Source organism: Chelonia mydas, chromosome 15, assembly GCF_015237465.2.
Source record: "Chelonia mydas isolate rCheMyd1 chromosome 15, rCheMyd1.pri.v2, whole genome shotgun sequence".
Classification (NCBI taxonomy): Eukaryota; Metazoa; Chordata; order Testudines; family Cheloniidae; genus Chelonia; species Chelonia mydas.
Window position 1 is genome coordinate 26,036,074 of NC_057856.1, and position 26,714 is coordinate 26,062,787.

Consider the following 26,714-nt stretch of genomic DNA (forward strand, 5'->3'; position numbering starts at 1 on the left):
CCCGGCCCTGCGTGTGTGATCTCTCACACCAAACCAGCAGGCCCTCAATATAAAAGGCAAAATGCGACCCTGTACCAAAAGCACACGTGCTATGTAATGTTAACAGCTTGGTTCACCATGAGTCTACCCGTTGTTCTCTAAAATGTGTCTTTTAAAATACTATTCTCCTTTTTTTTCCTCCTGCAGCGGCAAATGTTTCAACGCTTCCCCTATCATCTCCATCCCAGAGATTAGCACAGATAAGATGACGAAAAAAAAGCACTCGTGATGAAATGTTCTCTGAGCTCATGCAGTCCTCCCGCACTGAAAGAGCTCAGCAGAATGCATGGAGGCAAACAATGTCAGAGTCCAGGAAAGCAGAAAATGAACGAGAGGACAGGAGGGACAAGCGAGATGAGAGGTGGCAGGAGCAAGATGAGGCTACTGGGGGACCAAACTGATATGCTCCGGCATCTGGTGGAGCTGCAGGAAAGGCAGCAGGACCACAGACTGCCGCTGCAGACCCTGTGTAACCGCCCGCCTTCCTCCCCAAGTTCCATAGCCTCCTCACCCAGAAGCCCAAGAACGGGGGAGGGGGGGAGGGGGCACGGCTCCGGGCACCCAACCAACAGAAGGCTGGCATTCAATAAGTTTTGAAGTGCAGTGTGGCCTTGTCCTTCCCTCCTCCCCTCATCCACCACCCCACCCAGTGCTTCCCTCCTCCCCTCCCCCCCCACCCTGGGGCTACCTTGGCAGTTATCCCCCTATTTGTGTGATGAATTAATAAAGAATGCATGATTTAGAATCAACAATGACTTTATTGCCTCTGCAAGCGGTGATCGAAGGGGGGAGGACGGTTGGCTTACAGTGAAGTAGAGTGAACCAAGGGGGTGGGTTTTCATCAAGGAGAAACAAACAGAACTGTCACACCGTAGCCTGGCCAGTCATGAAAATGGTTTTCAAAGCTTCTCTGATGCGCAGCACGCCCTGGCGTCTGGCTGCGCGTAATCAGTGGCCAGGCAATTTGCCTCAACCTCCCACCCCACAATAAATGTCTCCCCCTTACTCTCACAGATATTGTGGAGCACACAGCAAGCAGCAATAACAATGGGAATATTGGTTTCGCTGAGGTCTACCCGACTCAGTTAACTGCGCCAGCGCGCTTTTAAACGTCCAAATGCACATTCTACCACCATTCTGCACTTGCTCAGCCTATAGTTGAACAGCTCCTTACTACTGTCCGGGTGCCTGTCTGTGGCTTCATGAGCCATGGCATTAAGGGGTAGGCTGGGTCCCCAAGGATAACTATCGGCATTTCAACATCCCCAACAGTTATTTTCTGGTCTGGGAAGTAAGTCCCTTCCTGCAGCTGTTCAAACAGACCAGAGTTCCTGAAGATGCAAGTGTCATGTACCTTTCCTGGCCATCCCACATTGATATCGGTGAAACGTCCCTTGTGATCCACCAGTGCTTGCAGCACCACTGAAAAGTACTGCTTGCGCTTTATGTACTGTCTGCCAAGGTGGTCCGGTCCCAAGATAGGGATATGCGTTCCATCTATCGCCCCACCACAGTTAGGGAGTCCCATTGCAGCAAAGCCATCCACTATGACCTGCACATTTCCCAGAGTCACTACCCTTTATAGCAGCAGCTCAGTGATTGCGCTGGCTACTTGGATCACAGCAGCCCCCACAGTAGATTTGCCCACTCCAAATTGATTCCCGACTGACGGGTAGCTGTCTGGCATTGCAAACTTCCAGAGGGCTATTGCCACTCACTTGTGAACTGTGAGGGCTTCTCTCATCTTGGTATTCTTGCACTTCACAGCAGGGGAAAGAAAGTCACAAAGTTCCATGAAAGTGCCCTTACGCATGCAAAAGTTTCACAGCCACTGGGAATTATCCCAGACCTGCAACACTATGCGGTCCCACCAGTCTGTGCTTATTTACTGGGCCCAGAATCGGTGTTCCATGACATGAGCCTGCCCCATTGCCACCAGGATGTCCAAATTGCCAGGGCCCGTGCTTTGAGAGAAGTCTGCATCCATGTCCTCATCACTCTTCTCACCGCACTGCCATCACCTCCTCGCCTGCTTTTGCAGGTCCTGGTTCTGCACATACTGCAGGATAATGCGCAAGGTGTTTACAATGCTCATAACTGCCACGGTGATCTGAGCGGACTCCATGCTTGCCGTGGTATGGCGTCTGCAGGAGAGCAGAGTTGCAACGGAAACAGTGGAGGACGACCGTTAGCACCGTGCACATTTCCCGAGGAAGAACACACGTAGCCGGGAGCCCATGACAGACAACATGGAGAAATTCACTATCGAAACAATGGCAGCAGAGCAGAGTTGCAGCAGAAGCAGTGTATGACGATGGTTAGCAGCCCTACTGCACCATCTGCTGCCAGCAGCACCCAGGACACAACAGCGGCGGTGTCGGTGAGCTAAGCTGAGCGGGTTGCGTGCTTGCCGGGGCATAGCGTCTGCATGGAAAAAAGGCGCGAAATGATTGTCTGCTGTTGCTTTCACGGGGGGGGGTGGGGGTGGGGGGCGGCCGCGACTGACGACATATACCCAAAACCACCCGTGACAATGTTTTTGCCCTGTCAGGCATTGGGAGCTTAACCCAGAATTCCAATGGGAGGCGGAAACTGCAGGAATTGTGGGATAGCTACCCACAGTGCACCACTCCGTAAGTTGATGCTAGCCACAGTAGTGAGGACGCACTCCACCGACTTAATGCGCTTACTATGGACATAAGCAATCGACTGTATAAAATTGATTTCTAAAAATCTACTTCTATAATATCAACCTAATTTCGTAGTGTAGACATACCCATAGAAGGCTTCTAAAACACAGAGATTTCTTTGCGAGCCCTCATGGCAGGGCATCCCTATCTCTCAGGTAGCTACCCAGGTTGTTAAAACATGTTATTTCCATTAAGCAGGTACTTGAAGGTCATTCCACTCTCCCAAGTCAGGATGAAATTACACAGTTTTTTTTAAGACCTATGTCATTTACTAATTTGGCTCCTTTGGTGCCACCTAATTTCTGTGGTAATTATTTAATTAGAAAGGTTTAAAAATATATATATTATACACTATAAACACTGCTGGTGCCACAAGTACTCCTCGTTCTTTTTGCATCTAGAACATAAATGTGTATTTAATGAGAGATCAATTTGAAATCTAAAAAATAAAAAGTTAAAAAAAAATAACTGAAAAGTATTTCAGGTCTTACATCTGCCTCAGTCCTCCCTGACATGTTTTTTAGGTTTACAATCTCAACAATTTTTTTTAAGTTTCACTCTTCCTTGTTGCTATGTGAAAGAGCCACATAAACTGGGAGAACTGATTGACCAAAGAAGGGAAGGGCTGAAAGAGATTATACAAAGAGTAGACAAACTGGAAAAAAGAGAAAAACAATTTTATTCTCTAATCTCTTTCTAGTGATCTTAGGAGTTACTTGTAGCAATAGTAAGTAACACATTTTCAGAAAGAAATGTGATCTTTGTTGACTGATATTTTGGAGAAACTATGTATTATGAAGCTAATAGAATACAAAAGGACAATAAAAGTATAGCTATAAAACATTTTCTAATGTAACAAAGCTGCTGCTAGGGTTGTGTAACTGTGGAATTTAGTAAATATGCCACTATTTAAATACACTGTCCTTTTTCATCACTGTTCAGCTAATGAGTTCAAATGAATTATAAACATTAATTAAGCTTCACAATACCCCTGTGAAAGAAGAAGAGTATTATTCACAATATACAGATGGGGAAACTGAGACACCGAGAACATAAGTGACTTGTCATAGGCTACACACCTGGGACTAGAACACAGGAGTCAAACACCCTCTCTCCCGTCAAAAACATTTACTACATGTATAAGCAATTCTCAGTTTTTAAACAGGCACCACCATTAACAAGAACAGAAGAACAGCCATACTGGGTCAGACCAAAGGCCCACCTAGCCTCGCATCCTGTCTTCCGAAAGTGGCCAATGCCAGGTCCCCAGACACAATCCCTGCTCATCCTGGCTAATAGCCATTGATGGACCTATCCTCCATGAACTTACCTAGTTCTTTTTTGAACCCTGTTATAGTCTTGGCCTTTACAACATCCTCTGGCAAAGAGTTCCATAGGTTGACTGTGTGTTGTGTGAAAAAAATACTTCCTTTTGTTTGTTTTAAACCTGCTGCCTATTAATTTCATTTGGTGACCCCTAGTTCTTGTGTTATGAGAAAGAATAAATAACACTTCCTTATTTACTCTCTCCATACCAGTCATGATTTTATAGATCTCTATCATATCACACCTTAGTCGTCTTTTTTCCAAGGTGAGAAGTCCCAATCTTATTAATCTCTGCTCATACGGCAGCCGTTCCATACCCCTAATCATTTTTGTTGCCCTTTTCTGAACCTTTTCCAATTCGAATATATCTTTTTTGAGATCGGACAACCACATTGCACACAGTATTCACGGTATAGGAGTACCACATCTATGGATTTATATAGAGGCAATATGATACTTTCTGTCTTATTATGGATCCCTTTCTTAATGATTTCCAACATTCTGTTTGCTTTTTGGACTGCCACTGCACATTGAGTGGATGTTTTCAGAGAACTATTCACAATGACTCCAAGATCTCTTTCTTGAGTGGTAACAGCTAATTTAGACCCCATCATTTTATATGTATAGTTGGGATTATGTTTTCAGTGTGCATTACTTTGCATTTATCAACATTGAATTTCATCTGCCATTTTGTTTCCCAGTCACCTAGTTTTGTGAGATCCTTTTATAGCTCTTCACAGTCTGCCTCGGACTTAACCATCTTGAGTAGTTTTATATCAGCTGCTTATTTTGCCACTTCACTGTTTACCCCTTTTTCCAGATCATTTATGAATATGTTGAATAGGACTGGTCCCAGTACAGACGCCTGGGGGACACCACTATTTACCTCTCTCCATTCTGAAAACTGACCTTTTATTCCAACCCTTTGTTTCCTATCTTTAACAGTTATCAACCATGAGAGAACCTTCCCTCTTATCTCATGACAGTTTATTTTGCTTAAGAGCCTTTGGTAAGGGACCTTGTCAAAGGCTTTCTGAAAATCTAAGTACACTATATCCACTGGATCCCCCTTGTCAACATGCTTATTGACCCCCACAAAGAATTCTAGTAGATTGGTGAGGCATGATTTCCCTTTACAAAAAACATGTTGACTTTTCCCCAACAAATTATGTTCATCTATGTGTCTGACAATTTTGTTCTTTATATAGTTTCAACCAGTTTGCCTAGTACTGAAGTCAGGCTTACTGGCCTGTAATTGCCGGGATCACCTCTGGAGCCCTTTTTAAAAACTGGCATCATATTAGCTATCCTCCAGTCATGTGGTACAGAAGCTGATTTAAATGATAGGTTACAAACTACAGTTAGTAGTTCTGCAATTTCACATTTGAGTTCCTTTAGAACTCTTGGGTGACTACCATCAGGTCCTGGTGATTTTTTACTGTTTAGTTTATCAATTTGTTCCAAAAACCGTCTCTAATGACACCTAAATCTGATTTGTCACCTAAAAAGAATGGCTCAGGTTTGTAAATCTCCCTCACATTCCTCAGCCGTGAAGACTGATGCAAAGAATTCATTTAGTTTTCTCCGCAGTGGCCTTATTGTCCTTGAGTGCTGCTTTAGCATCTCGATCGTCCAGTGGCCCCAATGGTTGTTTAGCAGGCTTCCTGCTTCTGATTTACTTTAAAAAAATTTTGCTATTACTTTTTGAGTCACTGGCTAGTTGTTCTGCAAATTCTTTTTTTGGCCTTCCTAATTATATTTTTACACTTCTTTTGCCAGAGTTTATGCTCCTTTCTATTTTCCTCACTAGGATTTAACTTCCACTTTTTTAAAGGACGCCTTTTTGTCTCTCACTGCTTCTTTTACTTTGTTGTTTAGCCACAGTGGCACTTTTTTTGGTTTTTTTAATTTGGGGTATACATTTAAGTTGAGACTCTATTTAAAGTTTCCATGCAGCTTGCAGGGATTTTACTTTTGGTGCTGTATCATTTAATTTTTGTTTAACTAACTTCCTAATTTTTGTGTAGTCCCCCTTTCTGAAATTAAATGCTACAGTGTTGGGCTGCTGTGGTGTTTTCCCCACCACAGGGATGTTAATTTTAATTATATTATGGTCACTATTACCAAGCGGTCCAGCTACAATCACTTCTTGAACCAGATCCTGTGCTCCATTTAGAACTAAATCAAGAATTGCCTCTCCTCTTGTGGGTTCCAGGACTAGCTACTCTGAGTAGCAGTCATTTAAGGTGTCAAGAAACTTTATCTCTGCATCCTGTCCTGAGGTGACATGTACCCAGTCAACATGGGGGCAGTTGAAATCCCTTATTATTATTGAGTTTTTCATTTTTATAGCCTCTGTAATCTCCCTGAGCATTTCACAGTCACTATCACCATCCTGGTCAAGCGGTTGGTAATATATCCCTATTGCTATATTCTTATTAGAGCATGGAATTACTATCTATAAAGATTCTATGGTACAGTTTGGTTCATTTAAGATTTTTACTTCTCATTTTCTCATCATATCCTACCTGTATTTTATCGTTTTCCATCCTCTCCTTCTTACTAGGACATAGAGAATCTCCATTAATAGATCCTCCCCTAAGAGATGTCTCTGTCTGATCCATGTACTCCTCCACACCTGTCAGCTTTCCCCAGAGCCCTTAGTTTAAAAACTGTGCTACAATCTTTTTAATGTTAAGCGCCAGCCATCTGGTTCCACTCCGGTTTAGGTGGAGCCCATCCTTCCTGTATAGGCTCCCCCTTTCCCAAAAGTTTCCCCAGTTCCTAATAAATCTAAACCGTTCCTCCCTACACCATCGTCTCATCCACACATTGAGACCCTACAGTTCTGCCTGTCTGTCTGGTCCTGCGCATGGAATCTCACTGGCCCTGCACGTGGAACATTCTCAGACTTTATCATGGTTTAATAACTGGTTGTCAAATTTCAAATTTTTACATTAATGCTCTTGTTGCATGAATGTGAAAAGTGTCTGAAAACAGTACAATTTCTAGTTGTTTTTAAAAGATTCAAATGCGTAAATAAGGATTAAACAGATTTTTTTTAAAACTGGAAGTGAAACAGTTTCTCCCTATGGAAGCATCTGAATGCTGTGTTTCACCATCTGATTGACTTATAAGCCAATTAAAATATGGGATCAATCATAAGAAAGCTAACAGCCCCTAAATATCTTATCAAACAATAGCAGAATGAATACTGAAACCTTGAATTGAAATGATTAGCAGGCAAAGATAGCAAATGTGACTTATTACCTTTGTGGTCTTCTTAGGCCAGGCTACCACAGGGACCCCCGAAATGGCAAGATTCTGGTCATCATCAGCATGTTCCTTCAGAATGTTCTGTTTCAAATGAAAGCAGCTTAATTAGTCAGAGAGCTATTTTTGAAACTTAAAAGATGAATAGTAGGAAGAGTGTTACTTTTGTCTATCTAGGTTAACTTTGTGGTTGTAAATGACTTGATAATTTCCAAACCTCCAAACATTCAATCCACTATAAACCTCCCTATCCAGCTGCTAAAATTCATGGTTCACTTAAAGTGAAATCTTCTGCACAGAGTGCAAAGGAATTACAAATCTCATAATGTACTATTAATGGAAAATTAGGTTCCTAAAGCACCCTTAAAAAAAAAAAAACACAACATACCACGCATGTGTGCTTGTAGCCAATGTTCAAAAGCACATGAAAAACACTGACCAAAAGCAATGAAGCCTTATGAAGACAATGGAAAGACCCAAGTCCACCAATACTACCTCCTGCAGTCATAAGACATCTTTTTGTTTTCTGTTTAAACAACACCTAGCACAATGGGGTCCTGATCCATGACAAGGATGGAAGCACTATGGAAATAAAAATAATTAATAATCACCATCAGTTGTGTGGGACACAGCTATCATCAGGGTATCTGAGTACTTCAGATACCAGGCGCTTAAGCCAAGATGGAGCATTGCAAATTGTAATAGGTCAGCTCCATCAGCATTCAGATGAAGAGCACCGTCATCTCCACTGGCAACCCTACACCTATTCTTACCTTTCCTGTAGAAATCTGCTCAATTTTTTGTGAATCGGGTAAGGCCCTCAGGTTTCTGAACACTTACTAACAAAGCTTCCGGCTATGGATAATTTGAGGCCAGGGTATCAAGCAAAGAAATTGGCTTTTTTCTGAATGCTTTTGTTCTGATGCTCTGTACTGGATGTCTTGCGAGTGGGTTACACTGGCTCATACTGCTTCTGCCATGGGAAACAGAGGAAGTTACTCACCTTGTGCAGTAACGATGGTTCTTTGAGATGTGTGTCCCTATGGGTGCTCCACTTTAGGTGTCTGTGTGCCCCTGCACCTCTAATTGGAGATTTTTGGTAGCAGTATCCCGTTGAGCCCGCACATGTGCTCTCCCTCCCTCATGGTCTGCCTCGAGGCTATTTAGCACTGCACGGGCGAACCCCCCTCACTTCCTTCTCTACCACAGAGCCCTATAGAGAACTCCGAAGTAGAGGGGAGGAGGGCGGGTTGTGGAGCACCCATAGGGACACACATCTCGACAACCATTGTTACTGCACAAGGTGAGTAACTTCCTCTTCTTCAAGTAATGTCCCTGTGGGTGCTCCACTTTAGGAGACTCCGGAGCAGTACCCACCACTGGAGGCTGGGACTTCGGAGCAGAGTCTTTTACTATAGAGAGTACTGTGGAGTCGAAGATGGTGTCAGCGGCCAAATCTTCAGCGATCGCATAATGTTGTGTCCATACTTTCGCAGAGGCCCCAATCATTGCTCTATAGATTGGGGAGATAGGGGTATCCTATGGAATGTGACTGAGGTAGGAATGTGATCTCATGGAGTGTGTATGGATGGAAGCAAGTTGCGCCCTTGCTAAGTGATTAATGCAACTAGAGACCAATTTGGATAGTCTTTGAGGAGATATCACAGAACTTTTGGATCTTTCTGTGGATGAAAGGAAAAGTTTAGGGGATTTCCTGAAGTCCTTAGTCCTGTCCAAGGAGAATGCTAATGTCCTTCTAATATCTAGCATATGCACAATTGTCTCCCAGTTGTAACAATGTAGTTTTGGGAAAAAACAGGGAGACGGATCTGTTGATTCATATGGAAAGTGCAGAAAAAGTAGGGAGAAACTTGGGATATGGCCTTAGAGTTGTTATTTATTTATTTATTTTTTAAAGACAAAGGCCATGAATGATGGGTGTGCCATCAGGGCCGCTATTTCGCCTATGTGCCTAGCTGAGGTGATGGCAATTAGAAATGCTGTCGTCATGGACAGGTGTAAGAAAGAACAAGTTGCCCCGGACTCGGAGGGCGGTCTAGTCCAAGTTCTGAGAACTAGATTAAAGTGCCAGGCTGGAGCGGGTGGTGTCACATGGGGGAACAGAGTCCCAATGCCCTTAAAAAGTCTACGCATTAGTGGTTGAGCAAACTCCAAGTGGGAAGCCATGTTCGCCATGAGATGTACCTTAAGGGAGCTGAGTGAGAGTTTAAAATGTAGTGCAAAATCAGAGGGAGGAAAGATGAGGTTGGGTCTGTCCGTTTGGAATGGTACAAACGTGGAGTCACTTCCATTCTGTAGATAGATATGTGAAGTGGTCAACTTGTGGCTGTGTTGCAACACGTGTTTCAGCTTGTCAGAGCATTCTGCTTCTAAGCCTTGGAACAAAGAAAGATCCAGGCCTGGAGGCGGAGAACCCATGGGTTGGGGTGAAGGGTCAGCCCATTGTTTTGAGAGAGCGGGTGAGGAATGGGTTGACATTAGAGAAACAGGAGGGCATATTGCCATCTGCATCAGGTAAGGGAGCCAGACTTGTCATGGTCAAGAGGGGCAATCACAATAACTCTCGCTTTGTTTCATTGAATTTTCAACAGAATCTTGGATAGCGTAGGAAACTGGGAAAAGACATACAAGTGGGCCCTGTCCACTGGGAATATGAGGGCAATTGCCAGTGAATGTTTCCTCAAAGGGTGGCTGTATCTTGAAGCACCTGTGAATTCAGTATACACTCATTGTTGTGAGAAAATTCCAACTGAGACTGTTGGTTATCCCGTTCTGTATCCCTTGTAGACAGACAGCTGAGATGAGCACATTGTGATGGGTACATCAATTCCAAAGTTTGAATGCTGTCTTGCAGAGGGAGGGAGATCTGGCAGCTCCTTGGCAGTTTATACAAAACATAAAGGTCACATTAAGTCCATCATAACCTTTGTGTGTTGTTTTTGATGAAAGGCAGAGTTTGTGCACAGGCACTCCTGACACCCCTAGGAGGACTCCTAACCCCAAAAGAGTGATATGGAAGGTCATTTCTGTGGAAGACCATTTGTCCTGAACCTTGTTTTTGTGTAGGTGAGCTCTCAGCATATAACGGAGACATGTGTCCCAGGGTGGTGAATGCAGGTAGTGAGGAGCGCTCTCGCTTGTACTGCATCAGATTGGTGCTGATAAAGTCCAGTCACTGTACTGGGGTTAGTATGCCACTACAATGAAGTGAATCTTGGAGACTACCCTGTGTGGAGCAGTCTGTACCTCTAATGATCCTGCCCCAAAGGTAAGCAGTAGGAAATCTCCTGTACGATGGTTGTATTGAGATATGGAAGTAGGCAGTCTGTAAGTCCAGGGCTAGAAATCAACCTCTTTGCTCTAGAGCTGGTCCTAACTGCTGTGAAGTAAGGTAAGGTGACTTCTGAGTGGTGTGACAGGTGTATAGACAGCAGCTGATGCTGTAAGGTATCTTTGTTCAGGCCCCCGACCAGCTCATCAAAGTGCTTATAAGAGGCAATTTGAGAGGTCATGGACTGGGGTGCAGACTGTTCTCACTTTTGAGCCCTGGGCCTCTTACACTGTGGCTCATAAGAGCACAGAGATGGTGAGTATTGAGAAGACTGTGATCTGTGGTGTGGTTGAGAGGAAAATCTTCTCTTCTGTTCCACAGTGTAGATTCCTAAGGAGTGTAGTGCGGTCCGAGAATCCTTCAGGATGTGGAAAGAAAATCTCTCTTCTCCGCAAAGAGTTTGGAAAATAGAGTGGGGAGATTTATATACATAGAGAACATGAAACAATGAGAGTTACCATACACACTGTAACACGAGTGATAAGATAAGGTGAGCTATTACCAGCAGCAGAGCGGGGGGGACATGGTGGACGACACCTTTTGTAGTGATAATCAAGGTGGGCCATTTTCAGCAGTTGACAAGAATGTGTGAGGAACGGGGGTGGGGGGGGAATAAACATGGGGAAATAGTTTTACTTTGTGTAATGACCCATCCACTCCCGGTCTTTATTCAAGCCTAAGTTAATTGTATCCAGTTTGCAAATTAATTCCAATTCAGCAGTCTCTTGTTGGTGCCTGTTTTTGAAGGTTTTTTGTTGAAGAATTGCAACTTTTAGGTCTGTAATCGAGTGACCAAAGAGACTGATGTGTTCTCCAACTGGTTTTTGAATGTTATAATTCTTGACGTCTGATTTGTGTCCATTTATTCTTTTATGTAGAGACTGTCCAGTTTACCAATGTACATGGCAGAGGGGCACTGCTGGCACATGATGGCATATATCACATTGGTAGATGCGCAGGTGAATGAGCCTCTGATAGTGTGGCTGATGTGATTAGGCCCTATGATGGTGTCCCCTGAATAGATATGTGGACACAGTTGGCAACGGGCTTTGTTGTAAGGATAGGTTCCTGGGTTAGTGTTTTTGTTGTGTGGTTGCTGGTGAGTATTTGCTTCAGGTTGGGGGGCTGTCTGTAAGCAAGGACTGGCCTGTCTCCCAAGATCTGTGAGAGTGATGGGTCATCCTTCAGTATAGGTTATAGATCCTTGGTGATGCGTTGGAGAGGTTTTAGTTGGAGGCTGCAGGTGATGGCTAGTGGCGTTCTGTTATTTTCTTTGTTGGGCCTGTCCTGTAGTAGGTAAATTCTGGTTACTCTTCTGGCTCTGTCAATCTGTTTCTTCACTTCAGCAGGTAGGTATTGTAGTTGTAAGAACGCTTGATAGAGATCTTGTAGGTGTTTGTCTCTGTCTGAGGGGTTGGAGCAAATGCGGTTGTATCACAGAGCTTGGCTGTAGACAATGGATCGTGTGCTGTGGTCTGGATGGAAGCTGGAGGCATGTAGGTAGGCAGAGCGGTCAGTAGGTTTCCGGTATAGGGTGGTGTTTATGTGACCATCGCTTATTAGCACCGTAGTGTCCAGGAAGTGGATCTCTTGTGTGGACTGGTCCAGGCTGAGGTTGATGGAAATTGTTGAAATCATGGTGGAATTCCTCAAGGGCTTCTTTTCCATGGGTCCAGATGAAGATGTCATCAATGTAGCGCAAGTAAAGTAGGGGCATTAGGGGACAAGAGCTGAGGAACCGTTGTTCTAAGTCATCCATAAAAATGTTGGCATACTGTGGGGCCTTGCGGGTACACATTGTCCCCAAATGTGAAATAGTTATGGATGAGGACAAAGTTCAGCCACCAGGTTTGCTGTGACGTTATTGGGGATACTGTTCCTGATGGCTTGTAGTCCATCTTTGTGTGGAACGCTGGTGTAGAGGGCTTCTACGTCCATAGTGGCTAGGATGGTGTTTTCAGGAAGATCACCAATGGATTGTAGTTTCCTCAGGAAGTCAGTGGTGTCTCGAAGATAGCTGGGAGTGCTGGTAGCGCAGGGCCTGAGGAGGGAGTCTACATAGCCAGGCAACCCTGCTGTCAGGGTGCCAATGCCTGAGATGATGGGGTGTCCAGGATTTCCAGGTTTATGGATCCTGGGTAGCAGATAAAATACCTCTGGTTGGGGTTCTAGGGGTGTGTCTGTGCAGATTTGTTCTTGTGCTTTTTCAGAGAGTTTCTTGAGCAAATGGTGTCGTTTCTTTTGGTAACCCTCAGTTGGATCAGAGGGTAATGGCTTGTAGAAAGTGGGGTTGGAGAGCTGTCTAGCAGCCTCTTGTTCATATTCCAACCCATTCATGATGACGACAGCACCTCCTTTGTCAACCTTTTTGATTATGATGTCAGAGTTGACACAGATAAGGAAGGGACAACTGCTCCTTCGGTCAGAGGCCAAAGGTGGTAGAAAAGGAAATGGTTGGGGGGGTTTGCCCGTGCAGTGCTAAATAGCCTCGAGGCAGACCATGAGGGAAGGAGAGTACATGTGCAGGCTCAACGGGACACTGCTACCAAAAATCTCTGATTAGAGGTGCAGGGGCACACAGACACCTAAAGTGGAGCACCCATAGGGACACTACTCGATGAAGAAGTTTTCATTACCATGTAACTCAACATAGAGACACGGGATTATTCTAATTAGAAATTATCTTTATATATAATAAATTGTGCTAGTGGGAATATCCATAATCAGCTCCCTGTGCTTACCCCTATATTTACAAACTGAGCGGCAGAGTCCTCCACTTTCGATTCGAGTATCTATAAACAACCACTTAAAGAGTCAAAAGTCGAACAAAGATTCCACTGATCTGCTGAAAACTGAAGCTCAAATGAGCCTTCATAAATTAAAAAAAAAAAAATCATTCTAATAAAGTAAATAAGTGCATTGAAAATTACCTCATATTTGAATTGACAAGATAACCACAGACATGTCAATGGCGTTGCTCCCAATTACACTAACTTCTTGAAAAAGCTTAATTAGATAACAATAGACACCAGGCATCCCCAGTCCCCAGAGTGGAGTTTTAATCATTAGAAATTTCACACACTATATAAAAGGATCTTAAAATACACTGATTGTTTTTAATAGGAAATACACTTGGAATAACACAAAGAAATTACACATGCTGTCCTTTTGTAAAGATCAAACTGAAATGGGTAAGGTGGCGCTATGTAGCCAAGGACCGGATCGTCCAACTAACAGCCTGAGCACAGCAGGCATTGGCACATACCCAGATAATGCAGTAAGACATCCTACCAGGAGAAGGCAGGATGCCATATGTAGAACTGGTTTAAAGCACCATGGGGGAATGTTTGCTGCCTTCACAGAACAAAAGGTTCACAGCTAGTGATTGTTGTGCATACGGACAGGAGAATATAGACATCTGTACTGTGACTCGGTCATGTCCCTTACTGCACTTTAAATGGCATTAGGCAGGCAGCTCTCCTAGTCTTTTGTGCACTATGGCTAATGTACAGTCTGGATCCTCCATCCCTTTTTGATAACTGCACAAAAATATGTGACTGCCTCGAAACTTTCTCCTCCCTGCAGAAACATGCAGGCACAGGCAGGATCCAGCCCTATGTCTGGATATTTATGTCTCTTTGCTGGTTGAAGAGTCACATGACTATATCTATCATCATACATGCAGCAAAAATAGCTCTCCCTGGAAGAACCACTGTTGAGATTGTAAAGCAAGTGCTCCATGTCTGGACAATCTGCAGTTTTTCAGAGCTGGGATGCTTAAAAGGACATTTATTACAGGTGTTGTCTGATAAAAATGGTAATCTGTTAATCTCATTATTGTTTGTAACACCTTCTTAGAAGCTTAAAGGCAAAATTACTTTCACCACCAGCTACGTGCATTTTGGCAACAGCTCCTTGTATGTCCAGGATGCAGTTCAAACTTCCTGTAACAGTTTTTAAAGCCTCAAAGAATCTGGGGCTTCAGAGGCTTCCCACTACATAACCTAGCGCTTCAGTTAATATCCTTATTATAGGGCAGCACCTAGCTAGGAAATTGATATCAAAGAAATTAATCCTGATTTGCATCCATGTTGACTTTCTGCTCTTTGGCAAGGATGGTGTCCCTAGCCTGTTGGCCAGAAACTGGGAATGGGTGACAGAGGATGGATCACTTGATGATTACCTGTTCTATTAATTCCCTCTGAAGCACCTGGCATTGGCCACTGTCAGAAGACAGTATACTGAGCTAGATGGACCTTTGGTCTGACCCAGTATGGCCATCCTTATGTTCTTAATGTTCCTTTAATGTCATTTTTTTGTGTGTAATTTACATGCTACCAAAAAAAAAAATATTTCTACACTCAGTTTTGAGACATGCATATAAAGAGACAACTCTGAAGGGATATCCAAAGATTCTGCTGTATCTAGAAAGTCTCAAATGAGTCTCTTCTATGTATAAATAAAAAAAAAAGTATATTATAGCAGGTTAATTTCTTAATGTAGTCCATTCAAAGGATTTTTTCTATATAACGTTTTAGGTCTTCTTTATGCTTCAGGGAGACAATGTTCTCTGGAAAACAGGACATAGGTAATTAAACAGGTGAGACAAACTACTGTATTCAGTGATGTGGAGTTTTACAGAACCAGTTGGGGTAAATCATATACAATTCATACCCTCCTGCCTTAAGCAGGGATACATTTAAACCATAGGAGATTGGATTACTGCTCTGTATTGCAAATACAACTTCATTAGCTACATAAAGCCTATTTGTTAATCAAGTAGGAGACCCTTTGAAGTGAAGTAATTCATTTTCCTGATAAGAAGGGAAACTGAAAACTAAACTTGTGTAAGTTCCTTACACAGCATATGAACTCCTAAGTCATCTGACACTATTCAGTGGGGACACTGCCATCCGGAAAGGTGACAAACTAACAGCCCTGGAGATTGAAATCCCATTTATCGACAAGACAGATGGACAGTGCCAGAGTAAGACTCCCCACACTGCCTTTCCAATGTGTCTCCATCCAGAAAAGGGGAGAGCTCAGCTCCACGCTCAATTCAATCCTTAACTTATCTGAAAGCAAGGGGGTCAATTAGTGTCAGAGATGGTTGTGTTTTTGTGACATGGACGCCTGTTCACTGAGAGCTGGGCTCAGATCACTAAGCGCATTTCCCAGAGGCCTATCAACACCTTTCAGTCACTACCAAACAAGATTAGATCTGAACAAGTGACCCAGAATCAGAGATGAAAGGCTATATCCAGCGGGTCAGAGAAAGTAGGGGAGTGTGTTTGCACACGCCCTATACTAGGACATACACGTAAGTATTAAGAAAGTATATGCACACATATGCTCCTGCACAAAATCTGTCAATTAAAAATACATCCCTAAACATTGGTTGATCTCTCATATAGAGAGAGAGCATCCCCTTGTGAGCAGTTGATCAAAAGAGAATATGGTTCCCAAATTGTGGTCCATGGATTGCTGACTCGTCATATGGTGATGGTTCCACTGCCTATTTTCCTAACATTACTTGCCCATGTAAGCTGTTGCTGTAGCTGCCCCAGGGCTGTTATTCTATTGCCAGTGGGATGGAAATTAGTCTATGCAATTGAGACTGGGAGGGGAGATGCTCCACGAAACCATCATGGTCCATGTAATGAGGAAGTCTGAGAACCCATGCTTTAAAAAATAAAAACCCAACCCCACCTCAGAAAAGTCCATAAAACTGGGATCTCTCAGTACAGATAGGAACCAGAGTAGAATTTGTACTGAAGCCAGATAGCAACAACCTCCTTGGCAGCACCAGAAACTGAAATCATTCAAAGTCTCTCCAAGCCAGGTACAGCAATGATGCCTGCTGAAATAGGAGTGTTCTTCCTTTCTCTTGGCAACAAACTCACGCTGGCATATTCAGAGAACTCACCCTCACGCTGCTGACAGAAAGAAACAAACTTCACATAATGCACTTTGAGGAAGAGTTCTCTATGCTGTGTGTGTGAAGTTAATAGCTAAAATGAATTCTTACATCTCCCCTTCTGTCCGTGTTATCTGCTGCCGTCACCGAAGTTGTGACAATGTAATGAACTAGGCAGACATATGGGGCTGGCACCTTACTGTCTGTCTAACTGGAGCCCCTAAACTTTTTGAATCATCCTCTTCTGGAAGGTGACCAAAAGGGTGTTCCCTTCAGCCTGGCAACCAGACATCTGACACGACAGTCTTGATGGTGTTGTCAAGGCAGTCACTGTATTTGGCTGTCTGTGGTGATAAACTGCCATGGTTTGTAGTTTCTTCATAGGTAACATTTTCACACTACATGAGATAAGCAGGACCTCTCAGTAGTCTACCAAATTTCCAGCCTGGAATGTATTCTGTTTTTATCGAAATCTGAGCCTATGACAGAAAATCTTTCATTCTAAACCTTAACATTTCCACTCTCTCATAACCTTTCAAATTCAAGAAATTAGAAGTACAGAGAGCTTAATTCTCCTCCTAACTATACCTCTCCCTAACTGCCTTCTTGTTCTCCAGCACCTTACCTTTCATTTAAAAATCAAGTCTCTATACATCTCATGGTTGCAAATAAAACTTACAGAACGTGACCCAAGTTTAATCAATACAGTGATGCCTGCCTGAGTTTGCAATGAACATAAAATAATCACTCCAAGAGATGTTAACTGACACAGTTCATCTCAGTGAAGTGTTAACTCCCCAGTGATGCTAATTTAAATGTCAACACTGTTGTCTATTACACTATTGATCAAAGCACAAAGAAAGGGGAGAGATGATATTTTGAAAATCTGCACAATCTGCTGAGAGTGACATTTCATTTTGGTGCCCCAAGAGGATGAAACTTGGGATATACTGCCACTTATTTTTCTCCCCAATCAAGAAGGAGCCAAACCTAAGTACCTTAGCAGAGCATCTGACCTCTAGCAAGGGGAAACCAAGCCAAAGGACCCCAGCACAGTCCATGGATATATACAAACCCCACCAAGGGACAGCTGATAACATGCATAATCATATTTTGAACATCTTCACAGTTTACTGTACGTAGCATCTCAGTTTGGTATTTAAAAGGATGCAGATTATTTTGTAAGTGGAGCCGGGTTTGTGTGGAGCTTTGATGAGTACCACAACCTTTCTTCTCTGCCCAGTTCAACCCCTGGTCTCACGGCTTAATTCTTATTTCACATTATATAGGGGCAGATCACAAAGCAGCTTGTGAAATCAATTACCATGATTGTGTGCAAACACACAAAATATATACAGAGTAGCCAATTCTACAATCAGCAATCAGAATCGCACTCTCGGCGGCTTACCAAATGAGTACCATTATTGTGATTCCAAGCTCCAAGTTTGTGGAAGATGGCTGTGCTACACACTATATGTATATAGCCTTTTTATTTAAATGGCATTTGGGCTGCTTCTAAGCAGCTGTGACATAGTTTATGCTGAAAAAGTACAGACCCTATACTTCTACAACATAAACACACATTTTTCTTCACACGAGAGCTGTATAAGCCATGATAAGCAGGACATATCTTCTCTACTCTGTGGTGCAAAGAATAATAAATAAAACCACATTGTCCAGAGAGGCAGCAATGACTAGTGGTCGAAGCACAGGAGTGGGGGTTACTACTCATCATTCCAAATAAGAGCAAATGATTATGGATGGGTTATACACTTTAAAAAAAATATGGAATTTATAAAGGCAGAGCTAATAGAAATTTTAACCTTGCTTTTTCTAGCTGAAACTGCTCAAATATGAATAAATAAATAAATAAATAAATAAAAATACACTAATGGATACATCTTCACATCACCTTTGTGAGTATTAATATCCCCATTTTAGAGACAGGGAAACAAAGACACAGAGAGATAAATAACTATCTAAGGTGACAGAGTTGGGACTAGAACCAACTAGACCATGTTAAAAATTAGGCTTTTTGCCTATTCTTGAGATTTCCCCTTTGCCCCTAAAGCAGATGAGGTCATCACTCCTGCACAATCCCAGATGCTATGTCAATTACCTAAGGACTAGTTCTGTCTTAGCAGCCACTCACTTATCCCACCATCTCCAAAGAAAGTACACTGTACCAGTAGGCAATAACCATCATGCTGCAGAGGGCAATGGAGGAAACAAAAAAGAGAAGGGGGGAACTAAGGAAAGAAAATGCCTTTCAGAAAGTTAGATGGGTCTGGTTTTTGTACCAGGATCAAGTATTTAAATCAATAAATTTAGATCAAGTATTTAAATCAGCTAATCAGACACACCTGAAAGCACAGTGGATTAAAAAGGCATATTAAAATACATGGATACATATAAAATAAGACTCTCTCTCTATGTATGTGTTTATGTACATGGGCTATACCATGCACTGCATAGCAAGGGTACACAAACTTTGTGACACTGAGGGCAGTTCCAACCAGAACGGACCTGATTAAGCAGATCAGATTGTAGATGTCCATATCTGTAATATGGAGAAGCAGTCTATGCAGACAAGAAGGCCAACCATGCAATATTCTCCTTCCAGATCTGAGTGGCATTCAGATCAGGAGGGGGACCATTGCATGCTAGGACTTGTCTCTGTGGGCTTCCTACATTGAGGACAAGTACTTGCATAACTCTACAGGCCTCACTTTGTGTACTTCTATTGTGTGCACGGCCTATGGAATATACATTTATAACTTTAAAAGCAGTTATACCCACCTTCATATCCTCCAGAAGTGCCTGAGGATCCTCATGCCTTCCGGAACACACTTCTTGTTCTCTGGGAGAGATCAAGCTTTTCTACTAGGGCTTTCAAACCTTTCAGTTCAAACTCTGTGAGATGATTCCACTTGGTTGAGACTTCTGTAGCTGGCGACCCTGTGGGTGTTTTGGGATAGTCCGTGGGGGTTGTTGACTTTACACTGTCATCTGACTCATTGGACAAAGTTCTTTTGAGGTACCTCATTACTGTGGCTTTCTGTTTTTTCCCTGCAACATCCTTCCCTTCAGAGTGTGTGCTGTTGGGCGAGGAGCAACCATCACCCAAGGACTTTGTGTTCTTATCCAAATTGTCTTCTTTCTCCTCCCGGGTATGAGCATCACAAGATTCTTCATCCATGTCTAACCAGGAATCTGATGAGAAGCTGTCTATGCTGGGTTTTCTTGTGGCATCTGAAAGACACACAAAGAAAATTAAATCTTTATCCTGATGAATTTATAGTTTAAACAGTCCTCCTGTCAGGACTAGCGATCACCAGATTAGACTGGCACATGGTCGTGCCTGGTAACTCTTACACACATCTAGGAAGTGAGTTTTGTTCAGGTAATTTAAAACTGATTTTGCTGGGTTTCATTAACATCTATTTCACGCAAATGACTGAACAATATGGCTTTTCAAAAAGTTTCAAATCTCCAAACTCCCTCAGTTAAGGGTAGAGGGAAAAAAAAATCACAATTCATATATTGAGACGTATCATTAATTTCCCAGAAAAAAAACAGGTGAGATCAGATTGACATTCATATTTCTAAGCTAGAAACACAAGCAGGGGGGAAAAAAAAAAACCACCTTACTGCCACTCTTTCAGGCCTTCTTTATAGATTACCAAAGCAAAAACTATTTTTTTTTCCTTTGCAGGTCATAGTCAATAAAACATACAAATACTTGGTTTTATATGGTCTCTATCATCCAATAATCTTAAAGCACTGCAAGAACACTCATTACCTCTGTGAGACAGATCAATACTATTATGCCCATTTTAAAGATGGGAATCTAAAGCACAGAGAAGTGAGTGACTGGACAACAGTGTCACACAACTGTATAACCATTACTATTATGAATACAGCCCCAAACGCATGCTGGTTGCTTTATAGATAAATAGAAGGACAAGAGGCTGAATGCTCAAAAAGAGTTAGCCTCCTAACTTCTATTTAGGCTCCTATGAAATCAATGGCAGTTAGGAGCCTAACTCTTTTTGAGCATTAGCCCAAAGTCCCTGTTCCAAGAATTTACATTCTAGGTCTAGTCTACAGAGGCTTTTCCCCTGAAAATGCCCACTGTTGCTGACCCCAGAGCAGCTCCAATGATGACAGCATTACAGGAAGGGTACTGGACAAGGCTTTTAACTGCAGTTTTGTTTATACCTGCTTTTCTACAAAACAATATGGTATCCTGTCTACACTAGCATTTTCCCCATTCCTACCACTAACAGAGATGAACTGGTGTTAATTGGTGGGGAATTTCTGGTTAAAAATGCTCGTGTAGGCAGCACCCAACAAAGTCAATGGGACTTTTTGACACTGACTTCAATGGGAGTAGGATCCAGCCCTAGACAGACATATGCAAAAAAAAAAAAAAAAAAAAAGAAGAGATACAGCCAATAAACATGTGACTGAGCAATGAAGTGTCTCATCTCCTTGTTTTCAAACAGTCCAAATTTGAGTCTTTCCACAGTTTCTCTCACCCAAAACTTTTATTTGAGGAAGGACTAGAACACAAAGGCTAAGTCTACATTAGCACTTTACTTGGTATAACTTATGTCACTCAGGGGTATGAAAAAAATCCTCTGAGTGACATAAGTTACACCCAACAGAAGCACCGGTGTGGACAGCGCTGTCGGCGGAGACGCTCTCCCACCGACATAGGTTACCATCACTCCTTGGAGATGATTTAATTATGTTGATGGGAAAGCTCTCTCCTGTCAGCATAGAGGCTACATGACAGATCTTACAGCGACACAGCTGCGTCAGTACAGCTGTGCTGCGTCAAGCTTGATAGTGTAGACATGGCCTAAGTAAGGACTTCAGGATTTGGCTGCATTATAATAATAATAAGCAAACTTCCCACAAATACTGAAGCAAAGAATCACAGAGATTGGAAGTGAACCTCTATGACAGAGAAGGTTCTGACTGTGAGTGAAAGAATGTGCCATCATCTCCTCAGAAAACATAAACTGTATTTACTAGCTGGAAGACTGAAAGATGCAGCAAGCAGACAGTTGTTGCTTAACTGCTAAATTCAGGCATGCTGGGAAAAAATCCTCATGAGGTTTTGTCTACGGTGCGAAAATGATTTCAGTTAGGTAACGCCTGATAGAAATGAAGGGAGCATTTCACATTTATCAAGGCTATTGGGCTATTATTTCAAATTTAGACAGACATCACAGAATGTTTTCCTCACAATCTTATTAGATTGAGAATTATTTTTTGGGGAGAAGGCTTAAACTGATTTTCTGGAGAACAAGACAGAAGCCCCAAAAAACAAAAAAAACAAAACAAAACAAAAAAGTATTGGGCCACTGACCCAGCAGGCCCTGACCCAGTCAAGCCCTGGTTACAGTGAAGGTAAATATCCTCCTTCTCTCTATCCCCTTCTCTCTGTCCCTTCCAATATGCCCCCCCCACCCTCCGTAAAGGCTTAACATAATCAAATTCAGTATTTAGTGCATTGAATAGTTTATTCGGTGCGATATAGTGATGGACGACAACACTGAGAAGCAGCCACTTTCGTTGGTTTCTGCTAACTCTCCCCAGTGCCAGGCTGCCCTCCTAGAGTCTGTTTACGCTAGGAAGTGTAGTATGAGAAAATGTTAAGCTAGCATATTTTTAATTAATGCACAGTCAAACACCACTATGATTACCAAGAGCCAGCTAACACTGTTTTTTAATTTTGTCCCACACTAGGTGCTTTCATTCATAGGCCTCAAAATGCTTTACAGAGCAGGTAAAAGTCATTATCTCCATTTTACAGGTGGGAAAACTGATGCACAGGAAGGGGAAATGATTTGCCCAGAGTCACCCAGAAAACCAGAAGCAGAGCCAGGAATTGGACCCAGTTCTCCTGAGTTCCAGGCTGGTGCCCTATCCCAGAGGCCACACAGCCTTTCTGTTAAATTAAAACATATTCATAAACACATTTTCTGATCATTTAAATTTCAGCAATGTTAGCTACTTCACAGCTGATTAAAGTATGGAAGTCTTCTCTACGCTGGGGGGATTTGGTGATTGGTGGCCAGCGTAGCTGCAGCAGAACCCCAGGTGTGGATATGGAAAAGCAGTTATAATTGCAATTTGCACCAGTGCAACTTTGTCTACTTGACCATGTGGAACAGTGAAAATCGTGGCTTACACTGACTTTGCCTGCATACACTATGTCTTTGTATAGGCGCAGCTATGCTAGGTGGTTGCCACTGATAGCTGTAACTGGGGTAGGTCACCTAAGAAAGGAGAAGGAGATCATATTGTCAACATCTACAGCAAATGATGTTTTGGTGCCACTAGTGGGTGGGCACATGAGATTACACCACCACCTTTTATCTCTGATCTAATCAGTGGAACCAAAAGGCCAGAGGGAAGGAGCGGAGCCCAGTGGGGCATCCTAACTCCACTAATAAACCCAGGCCCCACCCCTCAAAGCAGTGGAGCCCTGGTCCAATCTGGGAATAATAGTAGGGTCAGGCATCTTCCTCCCCGATTATATTGGCTGCTGTTCCTCCCTCTGCTGGAGGGCGATCTGCACTCATCAATGTTGTTGTGTTGGTTACACTTGCTTCATGCCTTCCAGTCCTACACTTCTATGATTCTATGGTTGCAAGCTTTTCTCTGCTAGCACAAGGGCTAAAAATGTTTTTTTTTCCCCACTGAAAGTGGAGATTCTCTCAGCATGTCACAGCTCTGGGAGCTGGGACACTAGGCATGTGTCCTAATGTGCTTATGCTCAGTGGCAGTGTTTTCAGCATCTCTCCACATCCCCACTTTGTGCAAATCTCAGTGGAGCTGAAGAGTTGCAAAGCAGCTCTCTGTTGCCCTGTCCCACTCCTCCAGCCTGTTTTACAGCTGGTTCAGGGGGAATTTCCTCAGCAGTTCTCCTGCTCCTGGAGCTATCTTCCCTTTGGGCTCATTTTGCCCCGTGACCTCCCCATTAGGTTCCCCCCACCCCCATTTTCCAAAGCGTAAACAGGGAGACTTGAAAAGGGATGATTTATAAAGATGAAGAGCAGGGCTCAGCATCCCACTCATGCTGAGGCCCCTCGTGCTGCCTGACACAGAGAGAAAGTTGGGGGAAGAAAGAGGCAGGATGCTGCAACCAGAGACTGGCCATTACAGGTTCATTAAGAGTTGAGCATTGGACTTTTATGCCAACACATCCCATTAGTTATGGTGTGCTGGGGTCTGTCCCGGGGCCTGTGCAGGGGCCTGTCCACCTTAGGCATTTTTACACAAGTACAGCTACACCAGTGCAAGCCCCCAGTGTAGATAAACTCAACTGGTGTAGAGCAAGCCCCAAGCTGTCCAGGTACAGCACATGTACAATGGGGTTTGCACTGGTGCAACTGGGGGGATTAAGATTCAGTGTTAAACAAAGGGTTAATCCCCAACTGGGAGTTTTCTGTTTCCCTTGCTAAGTATGTTATTTGTTCCTTTTTCTTGTTTATAAAATCTCCCTAAAGGAAAAGACCCTGCTGACTGCAATTGTGGTTTCCTCTGCTTAGTCATTCCACCAGCCAACACTGCATTATAACTATTTTTAAAAGCTATTTTGTAGCCCAGGCTCCCACCTGGCATAGGTAAACAATTTGAAGAAGAGATCTAACAGGGTTTGTTCCATCCCCATTGCCACTTTAAAGCCATGTTACCAGAAACATTGTTTAAATGGCCTCCATGGAAATGCACATGGGGCCTAACTGAGTCTTTTAAAATGTTTAAATGCTGTACTGTGCTTACTTTTTAAAGCAATCTATTAAATAAAGAAGTGGTGTCTCCCAGCATCATGAGCATATGTAATCCTCTGTGAATTGGGGTCACTGCTTCATATGCACATCAGGGTTTGTGCCAATCCAGAACACTACAGTATACAAACTTGACTTTCTTATCATCACATATTATCCTGAGTGTCTTTGGCTACCCCCAGGCCAAGGATCACTCACTGTAGGTCTCCCTCCTAACACAATTCAAATCCTTTCAAAAAAGGACAGGGGAAAAAATGCTCACAAATACAACAATTCTGGATATGGAAAACAGAGAGATTCCGTGGTGTTGTAATCCAGAAAAAGAAAGGGTGATCGGTCTTAGCACAGGACAAGGAGATAGGAACTCCCAATTTCTAAAGCAATAACTCTCTGTATGGCCTTGGGCAAATCACAATCACTCTCCCTCAGTTTGCCCGTCTGCAAAACAGGGATGATTATACATAGTTACCTTCTTCAATAGAGGATTAAGTTGCTAACTTTCCCTTCAGCAGTACAGTGTGTTCAATATATACTCTTCTGCTACACTGGGAATTGCCATTCTCAGCTCCAAAGCCTGGTACTTTGTGTCAGAGAGGTAGCGAGTGAGTTCTTTATAGCAGCCTAAAAAAGGAAATGATGGCATCGAGGAATCTAATCATAGAATTTTCCCAAACAAAAATCACGTAACATAATCCATAAAAAGAAAAGGAGTACTTGTGGCACCTTAGAGACTAACCAATTTATCTGAGCATGAGCTTTCGTGAGAAACCAAAGTATGCATCCGATGAAGTGAGCTGTAGCTCACGAAAGCTTATGCTCAAATAAATTGGTTAGTCTCTAAGGTGCCACAAGTACTCCTTTTCTTTTTGCGAATTCAGACTAACACGGCTGTTACTCTGAAACCTGTCATAATCCATAAACTCTCTTTCAGTGGGAAATCCACTATACTGTCTGTGAAGGAAAAAAGGAATGGCTCCTCCACCATTCCATACGGCACCTTTCTATTACCCATCAGGCTGTATGTACAGTCCAAACCATCCTGTGAAACATCTTACAGTGGGAATCTTAAAAGCTACAGGATACAGACAGAGTATTTTATGACTAGCACCACATCTTCTCCCAATTACTCTATCAGTTTAGTCTCAAGATTCACATCTGACTGAAGGACACACGTAGATCAACTGCTGTTGAAAACATCCATAGACCCAACAATTCTAAGAATAAGAATCCTGTAGGCATTTCCATCTTGGAGCAGCACATGTCAAATCTGGTAGGAAGTTCATATAGAGTGCCCTTTTTGATTCCAACTGGCAGGACAAAAACAAAAAACTACAGGTGATTTAAAAATTACAGACTAGGCAACTTCACCTCGGTACAGGGAGCACAGACAGAGTATAATTAAGAGCAGGACAGAGAAATATCCTAAGTAGTACAATGTGATAGGGACACAGAATCACAGCTCCTACCAAGAGAAATCATACCTCTCTGTTCAGTTAGAATTCTTTGAAAAAACCACCAAAATACCAAAAGTGGGAATCCAGATGATATAATAAACTTGGCCTTTTGAACAGCCGTTAGTAAGGCCCCTCACACTTATATAATCAGTTAAAAGGTACAGTCTGACAGGGAATAAAAAATAGATTATGACAAAGATGCATAAATAAATGTCTTTTTCTTAGAATAGACAGAAGATCCTAGGAGTCAATGACAGAAATCAGCACTGAAACTGACACTGTTTAGTATGCTAGTGAACTGAATTTGAAGGTGGCAGCCAGGTGATAAAATATGCTGTAGACAGAGACTGTTTAAGTGAGTAAAAAGTACACGTCTGTCCAAGAGAGCAAGGTCAGATTAAGATCCTAACATGTTTGAAGTCTGGTGGTATTAACATAATATACTGTCAAAGTGCCTGTAATCATGCCTCCCTCCATTGCCTGGGGCAACGTTAGCTCACATAGCTGTGGTTTGTGATTTTACGGCTGAAGGTCCCAGGTTCTATCCCTGCTGAAGAATTGTAGCAGGTATTACTACATTAGGATCTGGAGTTTTGGTTCAGGTTCTAGTAAGATGGTAGGGCAAGAGAAATGTGAGACTCCAGAAGGGTCTAATCAAACTGGGGGATTAGCTCTTAATTAGCTGCTACTACCAATCTGCAAATGAAGAGCAGGAAAGTAGAGAGAGAACTCCAGAAAGGAGGAAGAGAATCAGTACCTTCAATCCTGCTTTGAGAAGCATTCCTATAATAATAAAGAAATCTTCACAACTCTGCAACAAATATCTGAGGTACAAAATTCAAGAGGAACCCTACAATA

The 26,714-nt window shown here is 42.7% G+C and overlaps 1 protein-coding gene across 1 annotated transcript in view; it reads right to left on the bottom strand.

The window, feature by feature from the left end:
• The window catches only part of KDM2B (lysine demethylase 2B), a 166,993-nt gene that overhangs the window by 42,904 nt on the left and 97,375 nt on the right, over positions 1-26,714 (bottom strand). Inside the window, 4 exon segments of the mRNA XM_007058291.4 lie at positions 7,326-7,412; positions 19,397-19,431; positions 19,434-19,469; positions 19,472-19,849. Of these exon segments, the coding sequence (XP_007058353.2) occupies positions 7,326-7,412; positions 19,397-19,431; positions 19,434-19,469; positions 19,472-19,849 (536 nt within the window).